Raw genomic sequence first — 13,385 nt, 5'->3', positions numbered from 1 at the left:
AGGGGGAGGAGGAGGAGATGGGCTTTGTTGCCCAGCACTGTCCCCCCCCCATCCTCTCCCCCCTCCCGCTGCCATTATCAGGATGCTGCCGCTGCCTCCTCCACCAGACTGTTCTGCCAGGAAGAATCACATCTCCCAAGCCTCACAGAGTCGTTCCCGGAGGAAGCCCAGCTACGCTGCCTACCAGTACGACTCTCGCCCCATTCGCTGTCAAAATTAGGTCAGGCTGCTCTCACAATGGTGTTTCTCAAGATCCCTGCTCAGAAATGATTTCTCCGTAACATGGTAGTAAGAAAACACACACACACACACACACACACACTTTTTGCAAAATAAAAAGCACACCATTGTTATCAGTGCCACAAATCCTGCAAATGGAAAACAAACACGAAGAAGGTGTCTCAACACCTGAGCCACAGATGGGGGGAAAAGGGGCTATGGGAAAAGAGAAAGTATTTGTTGATTTTTCAAACTCTTTGCTGACAAGCTCCTGTTATTCCAGGTAGAGAACTTGCTCTGCGTGGAGCGGAGGTTTTTAAGCAGATGTTGGACAGCTGTCTGTCATGGATGCTTTAGCTGAGACTCCTGCATTGCAGGGGGTGGAATAGATGCCTCTGGGGGTCCCTTCCAACGCTAGGATTCGAAGGAGCCTGGTTCATTCCCTGCAGCTTCCGTCCTACTTAGCCACTGGCCTCTAGCCCTGGAGCTCCGCCACCAGTGGCAAAACACGGTCCCAGGTTAAGGGGATTTTTGGCCTGCAAGGACCTTCAAGCACCCGACCGCTTGGCCCTTCCGAGTCCTCGGCACTGTGGAGGCCGGCAGAACGCATTGCACTTCTTTTGTTTTGCCCCTGAACATTCCCCCTGCGAAAGGAAGCCTTTTGCGGAGGCCGCTTTGCTCACCAGCAGAGGCTTGCAGCGGGCTTCTCAAATTTGCAGATGACACCAAACTGGGAGGGGTGGCTAACACCCCAGAGGACAACGACCTTGACAGATTGGAAAACTGGGCCAAAACAAACAAGATGAATTTTAACAGGGAGAAATGTAAAGTATTGCACTTGGGCAAAAAAAATGAGAGGCACAAATACAAGATGGGTGACACCTGGCTTGAGAGCAGTACATGTGAAAAGGATCTAGGAGTCTTGGTTGACCACAAACTTGACATGAGCCAACAGTGTGACGCGGCAGCTAAAAAAGCCAATGCAATTCTGGGCTGCATCAATAGGAGTATAGCATCTAGATCAAGGGAAGTAATAGTGCCACTGTATTCTGCTCTGGTCAGACCTCACCTGGAGTACTGTGTCCAGTTCTGGGCACCACAGTTCAAGAAGGACACTGACAAACTGGAACGTGTCCAGAGGAGGGCAACCAAAATGGTCCAAGGCCTGGAAACGATGCCTTATGAGGTACGGCTAAGGGAGCTGGGCATGTTTAGCCTGGAGAAGAGGAGGTTAAGGGGTGATATGATAGCCATGTTCAAATATATAAAAGGATGTCACATAGAGGAGGGAGAAAGGTTGTTTTCTGCTGCTCCAGAGAAGCGGACACGGAGCAATGGATCCAAACTACAAGAAAGAAGATTCCACCTAAACATTAGGAAGAACTTCCTGACAGTAAGAGCTGTTCGGCAGTGGGATTTGCTGCCAAGGAGTGTGGTGGAGTCTCCTTCTTTGGAGGTCTTTAGGCAGAGGCTTGACAACCATATGTCAGGAGTGCTCTGATGGTGTTTCCTGCTTGGCAGGGGCTTGGACTCGATGGCCCTTGGGGTCTCTTCCAACTCTATGATTCTATGATTCTATGATTCTCGTCTGCTCACCTAAGGCGAGCAGCAAGCACCCCCAGGGGAGCAGCAGGGGAGCCTGCCCCCTCCTCCTGCCATTCACATCCCTCCAGCTAGGAAACCCCTTCACACTTCCCCATGAAGAAGCTTGCTGTCCTCACTCCCTGCCCTGCCCAGGTTGGCAGCAGCTCCAGAGAAGTGGCCCTACTCTGAGGAAGGCACCCAGTGTTCCATCCTCTGCGCAGGGGCGGCTCTGCAAGGCCTGGATCTGTTACCTTTGTTTTCTTTGTGAAATGTATATTTCCCACCACCACCCCTTCTCCCCAAAGAGCCTCTGGGTTGGCTGTGCCAGGACTGGACCCGGGGGCTTCTCCTAGGACCTTAGGGTGAAGGGTGGGCAATTAATTAAGCAGGGCTGCCCTTGAAGCTGATCCAGAAACTCCAGCGGGTACACAATGCTGCAGCGAGGCTCCTTACGGGGTCCTTGCTGTGGGATCACATTCACCCGGTGCTATACCAGCTGCACTGGCTCCCGGTGGAGCCCAGGGTCAGGTTTAAGGTGCTGGTTTTGACCTTTAAAGCCCTATGTGGCCTAGGACCCTCGTACCTACGGGACCGCCTCTCCTGGTATGTCCCATGGAGGATCTTAAGGTCCACAAATGACAACACCTTGGAGGTCCCAGGTCGCAAAGTGGTTAGATTGGTCTCAGCTAGGGCCAGGGCCTTTTCAGTACTGGCCCCGACGTGGTGGAACGCTCTGTCCCAAGAGACCAGGGCCCTGAGGGACTTGACATCTTTCCGCAGGGCCTGCAAGAGAGAGCTGTTCCGCCTGGTCTTTGGTTTGGACTCGGTCTGACCCTTATGTTTCCCTTCCCTTATGGTCTTGATCTATGGGCTACTACTAAAATGAGGCTGCATTTTAAATTGCATCTTAACCTGTATTTTAAGTTGGTTTTTTCCCTTATTATGTTTTTACTGTAATTTTACTGGTGTTAGCCACCCTGAGCCCGACTCTGGCAGGGGAGGGTAGGGTATAAATAAAATTTATTATTATTAGTAGTAGTAGTAGTAATTATTATGATTATTAATTTGGAGGAAGGAAGTTGGAGGAGGAGGAAACACGTGTTTTCTGGAAGGGGGGAGTGAACACACCTGACATGCAAATGCTTGGGGCATTGCCTTGACTCTGACACTGCATCACTGACTTCCTAAACATGCCTTGCAGGGGGTTGGACTAGATGGCCCTATGAGTCCCCTAGACTACAATTCTGTGAGTCAATAAACTGTATTTGCAGCTGGTCACGGGGGGCTCCTGGCAGCCCCTTCACCCTCCTGTCCAGAGGGCGGGGGTGAATGAGCCCTCCCTATCTGCCCCTGCCAGGAGAAGCCCATAATATTAATTCATTCACCGTGTTTCTATCTCATGTTTTCCTCCAAGAAGCCCCTGGTCCTCCCCTTCCTCACTGAATCCCCACAACCACCCTGTGAGGTAGGCAAGGCCGAAAGTGGGCGACTAGCCCAAGGTAAGCTCCATGGCTGATCAGTGATTCGAACCCGGGTCCCTCGCGCCCGACGCTCTGAGAGCACCTGCTCTGCTTCTCCCCACACCGTGGGGGCTGAGAGAGGGCAGCTTCCCCAGGACTCCCATGGCGGGGGGTGGAGATGACACACCCAACCAGCCCAGATAGGGGTCTGGGAAGCTGGACGGCTGCTGGAGCCCCACTGGCTTCCCTGCGTGACCCCCTTCCCACCCCTCTCTTCGCAAAGCCGCCTCCGTCACCGTCCAAAGACAAGGGGGCCCTTGATTCCCAAGGCTCGGCCCACGCCTGCCCCTCACTAATGCCATTGTCCTTGTTCACTGGGGGGGGGGGGGAGCGACGATGCCGGACAGAGGGGGCCATTCATGCAGGCTCTGCCCCCCTTCCTGTGCAGCTGCAAGGGGTCAGCCGGATGCAGCAGGCTGCCTCTGGAAGCTGAAGCAAGGATGAGCCTGGCCGGGCCCAGAAACTACAAGCCAGAGAGTGCCCCTGGGCATGTGCAAAGGGCGTGTCTCTCACCACTGAGCAACCGCTGCCAGGATCCAGAGATGGCAGCGAACAGTTTCTAGGAGAGCATCCTAGTGGAAGAAGGTGGTTGGGCAGGAGATCTGGGAATGTCGCGAAGTGAAATGTTGGTGGCAAGGAAGGCCCCACTCTGTACCCCACCAAAACCCTGCCTCTCTCAGAAGAATGGATTGGCAAGGGGCCCTCAAGGGACATCTAGTCCAACCCCCTGAAATGCAGGAATCACAGCCGAAGGATCCCTGACAGGTGGCCACCCAACCTCTGCTTAAGACCTCCAAGGATGGAGAGGTCATCACCGTTCCACTGTCGGACAGCTCTTGCCCTCAGAAAGGTCTCCCTGACGTCCAGCCGGAATCTCCTTTCTTGTGACCTGAAGCCACGAGTTCGAGTCCTACCCTCCGGAGCAGAGAAAACAAGCCTGTTCCCTCTTCCATGGGCAGCTCTTCAGACAGGTGAAGCTGGCTCTCTTGTCCCCTCTCAGCCTCCTCTTCACCAGGCTAAATATCACTCTTTGCACTCATACTGGAAATATGTGCATGTGTTGACAGTGGGTGAGGCCTAACCCTTTGCCCTGCCGCAGTCCCAGTGGAAACCTCCACCCTACGACCTGAGAAATGCTCTGGCAAGGAAGACCACTGGCCACGGAACTCGCTTCCCCCAGATTTGCTGTGCCTCATTAGCCCCTCTCCAAGGTCCCAAGGGCCAGTTTTTGCACTCTGCACGTACTCTGAGTCCTCACCAGGTGTGCCACCCTGTCTCCCACCCTGCCTTCTCCCCTCACAAATCCGGAGAGGGGCCCTGGATTCTCTCTCAAGCATCTCCACAGCTCAGCTTTCAGTGCCAAGAAGACTCCCAGAGAACCTAGAAGAGAGTGCCTCTGGGCACGTGCAGAGCGGACTGTCCCCACACCAGTGAGAAGAGCCAAATGAAATCCCTCTCCAGCCCTCAGAAACGACACATTCAAGGGGATTTTTTTCTGTCCTGCAACAGACCCTTTTGCAAAGGGGAGGGGGGAGAAGCAGGATTCTGACCCTCCCTGCTTAAGGCAATGGGCGGAGGTTGTCAAGGGAGTCAGTGTGCGCTTAAATTCCCCCTCATCCTGTAGGGCTTCTGAGAGCGTAAAGAGCGAAGCCGCGATTAGGTGTGCCTTGGTCAGGTGTGGTGGTTTCTTGGCCAAGATGGGCCAGTGGTTTGTGCATGCTCAGAGGCATGATTCCGCCTCCTAGGCCCCAGGACTGAGACTACGCTTTGAGTCCTGGGTGCAGGTTGTGGGGCTGAGTTCCTGCTCTGTTCTGGTTCAGGCTGAGCCCCCCAGGCAAGCCCCTGGGAGTTGTGGAGGGACAGGGGAGGACAGACCCAGCAGGGTCCCAACGAGGGAGATCATGTGGACGATCCACAAAGGGGATCCAGGGGGAAGCACTCTGCCCATGCTCAGAGACACCCTCTTTGTTATGAGGCTCTCATATGTCTTTACCTGGGGGTGCAGGGAACCCAGGCGCCAAATTCTGGGGAGCGCAGGCACTCGCCATTGAAGCTGCCTAAGCTCATAACTATCTAAAAGGTAAAGGGACCCCTGGCCATTAGGTCCAGTCGTGGCCGACTCTGGGGTTGCGGTGCTCATCTCGCTTTACTGGCCAAGGGAGCCGGTGTACAGCTTCCGGGTCATGTGGCCAGCAGGACTAAGCCGCTTCTGGTGAACCAGAGCAGCGCACGGAAATGCCGTTTACCTTCCTGCCGGAGTGGTACCTATTGATCTACTTGCACTTTGACGTGCTTTCGAACTGCTAGGTTGGCAGGAGCAGGGACTGAGTAACGGGAGCTCACCCTGTCGCCAGGATTCAAACTGCCAACCTTCTGATTGGCAAGCCCTAGGCTCTGTGGTTTAACCCACAGCGCCACCCGCATCCCCTTAACTATCTTCCTGTTATGAAATAATCAAGCTAGAAAAACAAAATACATATATACCTAGGTATTACCGAAATGTATACCTACTGTTTCACTCAAGGACTTTCGACTTTGTGCGCTTATTTACCAAAGCCGCGCCGCGCCAGCGCTTGTCATTCACAACAGCGGCGCTTCTCAGACTCAACGACGGCGCTTGTCATTCTCAACGGTGCCATGCACGCGAAATTAACTAAATTTGGGGTGCTGGGTGGATCTTTGCACCCCGACAGCGCATATGCTAAAGACAGCCCTGCTCACATGATCAAATCAAGCCTTGGCCTTCACACGCGTCTGAAGACAAGAGAAAGAGCTGGGTGTGTGGAATAGGATTTCTCGGAGGAGAATGTGATCTACTTTCATCTTTTGTTTATTGCTGCTCTCCCTCCAGTGAGGCATGGGGAAGGCGGAAGCGTCTCACACAAACGCACACGTCTTATCCTCACAACGGCCTCCTGAGGTAGGCCAGCCTGAGTGAGAGCAAGCGGCGCAAGGTCACGCAGTGAGCTTCCTCGAGGGTAAGTGTCTCCGCCTGGCTCTCCCTGATCCAGCAACTTTTAAAATGCTGCCTTTGTTTTGGGCGGTGGAGCAGGCCAGCCTGGGACCCGACTCTGCTGCCATCAGCATGAAATTGTGCGGGGTTTCAGGAGAAGAAGGGCTAAGACGTGGAGATATGCTTCAGAGACCATGGGGAGCCCCAAGAAATTAATAAACATAATTTGGACTATAATTTGATCTTTTTGATTTAAGTTTCTTATTTTAATTGAAGTATTTTTATGATTGGATATTTAACTGGATGTTTTTTATTGGAAAATCTATAAAAATGATTTAAAAAGAAATAAATGGTGTGGGGTTTCTGCAGAACTGGATCCTTGTATTCTCTGGGAGAGGGGGGGGCCACTTCAGTGGGTCAGAGCAGGGCTCTCCGGGAGTGGAGTCCGAGCACCGAGACCCCGGCCTTCTCTCCTGGACCTCCCTGTAAACTTGGGATTGTGCCCCCCAGCGCCACCCCAGAGAGGACAGCACAGAGCCTGTCTCTCGGTGGCCAGCACCCCATGGCAGGTATCTGTCACCAGAGTGGGCTGGAGGCCAAGTCTTGGGCTGGGGGGGGCAGTGCTGGGAGGCCTGAGACACACCCTTGTCCATGGGGGGCTCCTCCCTCCCACCCACCCCCGGGAGCAGGGGGGGTGGCTTGCCCAGGGTGACACGCAGTGCTTGCCCACAGCCAAAGGCAGGTCCAGGGGAGAGGAGCCCCCAGCTGCACCCCAGACCCATTTATTTGCACAGGGTATCCATCTGTGAGGGGGGGGGTATTAGGTGCCAAAATTGAGGGGATGCGGGAAAAGAAGATGCCACAGGCAGGGAGGCAGCAGCGGCAGCTTCTGTCAACAGCCACTTGGAAAGACAAAAGGAGACCCCCTTGGACGGGCAGGGGGGTCCTCTTAGCCAGTCCCCTCCCTGCCTCAGGCTGGCCAATGCGTGCGCAGGAGGTCACCTCCACACAGGGAGGGATGTGGCGGTTTCTGCGCGGCTGCTTTTGTTGTGTGGCGGGAGCTGATTAGCCCCGGACCCCCTCCTGGGCTTTGTTGCCCCCTCGGCTCAGCCCCTCCCACTGCGAGGAGGCCAGATGGAGGAGCCTCTGACAGCCCCTGCAAAGGAATCTCAGACGTGACAGCGCAGAAACCGAGGCAGCAGGCCCAGCCGCCACTGCGGCCAGCGCAAGCCGGACACCCAGGTGCGCGGCCCAGCAGGCGGAACGTGAGCCGTGGGTCCCCGGAGCCGCCAGGTGCAGGATCCCACCATTCCTCAGATAGTTAATACCCCCAGGACCACACACAGTCAGCTCTGTGAAGCAGAACAGGGCTTCACCTCTGATGGAAAGGAGAGCGTTGGGAGGGGAAGTGGGCAAGGCTGCCAAAGGGCTGCCTTCAACCAACATGCATGTGGCCTTGAAGACAGCCTGGGTGTCCTTTGCAGAGTCTTTGTCCCACCCCCCTGCTCCCTCACTTGAGTAATGGGCCTGGACTAGAGGGAGAGGAGACTGAAAGATGAAATGAGAGCCATCTTCAGATATGGAAGACAGTGCAAGCTTGTTTCCTCCTGTTCTGGAAGGAAGGACCCCAAGCAATGGGTTCAAATGACAACAGAGGAGATTCAACGCGAGGAAGAACCTTCTGACAATAAGAGATGTTCAGCAGTGGAAAGGTCTCCCTCGAAAGGTGGTCTTAAACAGAGGCTGGATTCTTTAGCTATGATTCCTGAATTGCAGGAGGTTCCTAGAGTCCCTTCCATCTCTACCATTCTACGATTCCATGAATACAAGGCCCAGCCTTGCAGGGCTGGTGTGGGGGCTGCGTGCATGTGCAAAGCGCCACCTAGAAATGCCCGGGCCTTACCTTATACTTTGTGGCCAGGAGTTGCGTGGCCTCCTGCTCCTTCCGCAGCTCCTCGATCATCTTCTCCTTCTCCTGCAGCAGCTTCTGCTTCTCCTCGCTCACCAGGCTGTGGTCGTCCTGGATAGCTGCCTTCTCCTCCTCCAGCCTCTCCTCCTGCTCCTTCAGGTAGTTCTTCATGTCCTTCTCCAGACCCCCGTCCTCCTCTCCGTCCTCCGCCTCGGGGGTCCCTTCCCCTCCGGCCGACTTCTTCCTCCGGCTGTTCCTCCTCCTCTTCTTGCTCAGCATCCCCCTCTTCTCCAGCTGGGCCTTCAGCCGGGTGATCTCCTCCTGGAACTCCCGCAGGAGCGTGTCCTTGGGGTCCTCGTTGACCCGCGGCTTGTTCTTGATGTTCTTGGCTCTGTTGGCGAAGCGCAGCGTGGAGAGGCTCTCGTCGTAGCTGTGCGAGGCCGGGCCCAGCGTGGCCACCATGATGGTCTTGGCGTTCCCGCCCAGGGAGTCCTGTAGCAGGCGGGTGAGCTTGGAGTCCCGGTAGGGGATGTGGGTGCTCTTGCCGTCCACCAGGGCCGAGATGACGTTGCCCAGGGCGGAGAGGGACAGGTTGATCTTGGAGGCCTCCTTGGGGCGCTCCCCCTGGGTGCCCATCTTGCTCTGGCGCTCGCTCCCGGCCAGATCCACCAGGTTTAGCTTCCCCACGCGGATGTGGTCCTCTCCATCGGGCCCCTCCTCGCTGCACTCCACCGTGATGACAAAGATGGCGTGCGAGCGGGAGCTGTACTCGTTCATGTTGGTGCTGCCGACTGAGCGCGCCTGGTTGCCCAGGTTCATGACGTGCTCAATCTCCTTGACGTTCTTGGTCACGAAGGAGGACAGGTCCTTGATGTAGACGCCAGTCTCCGGGTTCTCCTTCAGCTCCATCTTCTTGCTCTGGTCCTTGGCCAGCAGATCCCGGATCTCCTCCTGGTAGATCTCCAGGTAGGAGGCCCTCACCAGGTACTGCTGGTTCTGCGAGCGGGAGATGTGGGTGAAGATGTGCTCAAAGGAGATGGGGATGACGCCCCTCTTCTCCGGGTCGGCCCAGGCGCCTTGCATGGTGTAGGTCTTGCCCGTGCCCGTCTGCCCGTAGGCAAAGATGGTCCCGTTGAAGCCCTGCAGCACCGAGTCGATCAGCGGGCGCACGGTCTCGTCGTACAGGTCGGCCTGCTTGGAGCTGGCGTCGTAGACGGCGTCGAAGGTGAAGGTCTTGGCCAGCTCCCCCGGGGCGGCCTTGGGGTTCCGGATGGTCACCTGCCCCAGCTTGACGTCCAGGTCCAGGATCCGTTCGTAGCCGGCCGCCTCCTCCTTCCGGTGCATCGGCCGGCAGCGCACCACCACCTTCAGGGCCTCGCTGCTCTTGGGCGGCCGGGTGGCCATGGCGCCTCCCTTGCCCCTGGCGGGCTCCCCCTCGACCTGTGGCTGTCAGGGGGGCGGGCTGGGCATGGGGGCTTCTCCTCCCTGGGGCTGCTGCTGCTGCGACACTGGCACCGCTGCTGACAGGAGGCGGCGGCGGCGGCGGCTAGCGGTCCCCTCGCTGGGCACAATGGATGCGGCTAGGCGTGACCCGCTCCGGGCATCCTGCCGCAGCCCTGGAGCGCCCAGGGCCACCCATCCTGGCGCATCCCGCCGCTGGGCAAGGCTGGGCAGGGCTGGGGGGGGGGGAGGTCTTCAGCCCTCCCCTCCTGTTTTGGAGCGAGGGGGCTGGCTAGCTGGCTGGCCTCGCTTCCTACCTTCGCGCGGGGCAAGCCGCCTCCCTGGCTGCCCGCCTAGTGCCCGCGCCTCCTCCCGAGGAGACCCACCGGCGGTTCCAGGCGGCGGCGCGGCCGGGCAAGGCTCCGGGCTCCCCGGGCGGGAGCCTCATTCATTGCAGCTCAGCAGAAGCAGCTGCTGCCTCCGCGGATGCGAGAGAATGAAGGAGCAAAACAGGAGGGAGGGGCGAGATGCTGATGCTGCCGAGCGGGGCGGGGGGGGGAGGGGGAGGGGAGGGGAGGGAGGGCTCCCTCTTGTCCCCAGGCCCCGCCCACCAGCAGCCCCTCCTGCCCGCCGGGCCCCGCCCATGCCTCGCAAAGCACGGCGGGGGATGGAGTCCAGCCTTTGTTGCAGGCTGCGCGCCGGAGGGATGCAGCGGCGGAGAGGGATGCGCGGCGGATGGTACCCAGGGCCGCTCCTGGCAGGGCGAGGAGGGGCAGGGGATGAGAAGGGGGAGAGCCGGCAGCGGGGTGTAGTGGTTAGAGTGCTCTTCTTAGGACCTGTAACAATAATAATAATAATAATACAGTGGTACCTCGGGTTAAGTAGTTAATTTGTTCCGGAGGTCCGTTCTTAACCTGAAATTGTTCTTAACCTGAAGCAACACTTTAGCTAATGGGGCCTCCCACTGCTGCTGCACCGCCAGAGCACGATTTCTGTTCTCATCCTGAAGCAAAGTTCTTACCCAGAGGTACTATTTCTGGGTTAGCGGAGTCTGTAACCTGAAGCGTATGTAACCTGAAGCGTATGTAACCCGAGGTACCACTGTAATAATAATAACTCCCAATCAAGTGTTAAAAACAATACAGCATTAAATATTAAAAACTTCCCCAAACAGGGCTGCCTTCAGTGTCTTTTAAAGATAGGATAGCTGCTTATTTCCTTCACATCTGGTGGGAGGGCGTTCCACAGGGCGGGTGCCACTACCGAGAAGGCCCTCTGTCTGGCTCCCTGTAGCTTGGCTTCTTGCAACAAGGGAACCGCCAGAAGGCCCTTGGTGCTGGACCTCAGCGTCTAGGCAGAATGATGGGGGTGGAGACGCTCCTTCAGGTCTACTGGGCTGAGGCCGTTTAGGGCTTTCAAGGTCAGCACCAACACTTTGAATTGACCTGGAGGAGACCGGGTTTCGTATCCCATCCCTTGGCCATGGAGTGACCTGGGGCCAGTCCTCACCTCGGCTTAGGTTCTTCATCTGCCTCGCAGGGTTGTTGTGGGAACTAAATGATTGTCTCTGGCATATTTTGGGCACAGTCTGTGCATGTGGCCTCTCCTCTGGGTGCCCCTTTAAAACGCCACCATCATTTATGGGTCTCCCTTGGCTGGCGTGTTGGGGGTTGTGAACCCTGAGCCCAGGCTGGCAGCCTTATCACGAGGCGTGGCGAGTGCGGGAAACAGGTTGTTCTGCGTTTTGCAGCAGAGGAAAGGACAAGCAGATGTCACTCACAAGGCCTGATCCGCCAGGAAGGCGAATGGCCGCTGTGGGCCTTGGGTCTGATCCTGCTGCCAGGTTCCCCTTGTGTTCTCATGAATTTCTCCTGCACAAGTTCAAAGGGGAGGTGAAGTTTACGGTGGAGCATTAATTAGTGTAAGGAGGGAGAAAGATGCTATCAGAATTGCCCTTGCATTTCCCACAGCAGGTCTCCTCCACATATATCTCAGGCCTTCTCTGTAGCAGCAGAGGCAACGTGGGGGAAGGACGCTCGGAGGTTGCGGAGCATTTGAAAAACTAGCTTTTCTTATTTATCTGTGGGTTAAACCACAGAGCCTAGGACTTGCTGATCAGAAGGTCGGCGGTTCGAATCCCCGTGACGGAGTGAGCTCCTGTTGCTCGGTCCCTGCTGCTGCCAACCTAGCAGTTCGAAAGCACGTCAAAGTGCAAGTAGATAAATAGGTACCGCTCCGGCGGGAAGGTAAACGGTGTTTCCGTGCGCTGCTCTGGTTCGCCAGAAGCGGCTTAGTCCTGCTGGCCACATGACCCGGAAGCTGTACGCCGGCTCCCTCGGCCAATAAAGCAAGATGAGCGCCACAACCCCAGAGTCAGCCACAACTGGACCTAATGGTCAGGGGTCCATTTACCTTTACCTTTAAGCACACACAAACATACCATCCTTCAGCAGAAATATTCAGGTGGTTTATGGTACACCATCATTGTCATCATCAAAATATACCACTGTTATAGTACTATTATATTCATTCTTCTTCTCTCTCTCTCTCTCTCTCTCTCTCTCCCTCCCTCCTTTCACTCTTCCTTCCTTTCCCTTTTAATTTTTTCTTTCCAACTCCATTCCCTTTTAGATTAAACATTTCTTTTATTTCAGTGTATTATAAAAAAATACTTTGCATTGGGTATGAACTTATGTATATCTTTGAACAATAAATATCACACACACGTATTTACTGTATATATCACCGATAAAAACAAACATAGGAGCATTGGGCGCTGCTGGTCCACCTAGCATGCCTGGCGTGCTCTGGTCCAGGGGGTCACGAAGAAGCGGACACGACTAAAAGACTAAACAACAAGTCCACCTAGTTCCGTGTTGCCCACACTGACTGGCAGCAGTGGAGATGCCAGCTGGTCTTGAACCCAGGCCCTTCTTCATGGAGAGTGGATTGCCTGCCCGCTGAGCTACAGCCCTTCCCATGCCAAACAACATCAACCAAAGCAGGAGGGGGGCAGAATCAGCCTAAAAACAGCCCCCACCCCAAAATGGTACTGCAATAATCCCACGATACATTCAAAGTTCAGAGACAGGAGAGGCGAGGGGCAAAGGGGAGGGCACCTGGGTCGCCCAGTGGTCTAGCCTTAGAGAAAAAACTCTCCTGAGACACTCGGCGCACTGCTCAGCCTTCTGGGAAATTGGAGTTTGGCACGTTCTCCGCTTTGGGTTCCTGGAAAGCAAAAATCTGACTTTTCAGAGAGAATTTCCCTTCCCTTCTCTTCCCTCCCCCTCCCCTTTTATGAAGATCACCTGCTCTGAGACCCCACAGCTAATTCTCCCCTGGCCTCCTCGCTGGCCCAAGTAGGACCAATTCAGCCAGTTAGCCCTGGGGATTATCTAATGCTTATTTGCCCTAAATTGAATTTTGAATTTTATTGTTATTCATGTTTTTATACAGTATTTTATGCTGCTTTTATAATTAAGTGTTTTAAAGTGTTTTAAATTTGTTGTTAGCCGCCCTGAGCCCGGTTTTTGAACTGGGACGGGTGGGGTATAAATAAAAAATTATTGTTATTATTATTATTATTATTACAGTCACACCTTGGTTTCCAGCTGCTTCAGGTTGCGTTTTTTCGGGTTACAGACCGCTGAAACCCGGGAGTACCGGAATGGGTTGCTTCCAGTTTTTGGCAGTTACACATGCGCAGAATCGCTAAGTCGCAGTTTGCACATGCGCAGAAGCGCCAAATTGCAACCTGCTC

General features: G+C 55.4%; 1 protein-coding gene across 2 annotated transcripts in view; it reads right to left on the bottom strand.

Moving 5' to 3' along the window:
• The window catches only part of KIF3C (kinesin family member 3C), a 57,470-nt gene extending 47,200 nt beyond the window's left edge, over positions 1 to 10,270 (bottom strand). Inside the window, exon 1 of one of the 2 annotated variants that reach the window (XM_083494358.1) lies at positions 8,180 to 10,270. In XM_083494358.1, coding sequence (XP_083350484.1) covers positions 8,180 to 9,589 — 1,410 coding nt within the window. In that variant the 5' untranslated portion in view covers positions 9,590 to 10,270. The remainder of the gene's footprint in view (positions 1 to 8,179) is intronic. The other variant, XM_083494357.1, reaches the window with a different exon arrangement.
• Between the last annotated feature and the right edge of the window lie 3,115 nt (positions 10,271 to 13,385).

This window comes from Podarcis liolepis (genome assembly GCF_965112155.1).
Source record: "Podarcis liolepis genome assembly, chromosome: 3".
Classification (NCBI taxonomy): Eukaryota; Metazoa; Chordata; class Lepidosauria; order Squamata; family Lacertidae; genus Podarcis; species Podarcis liolepis.
This window is presented reverse-complemented; position numbering and strand designations above follow the sequence as displayed.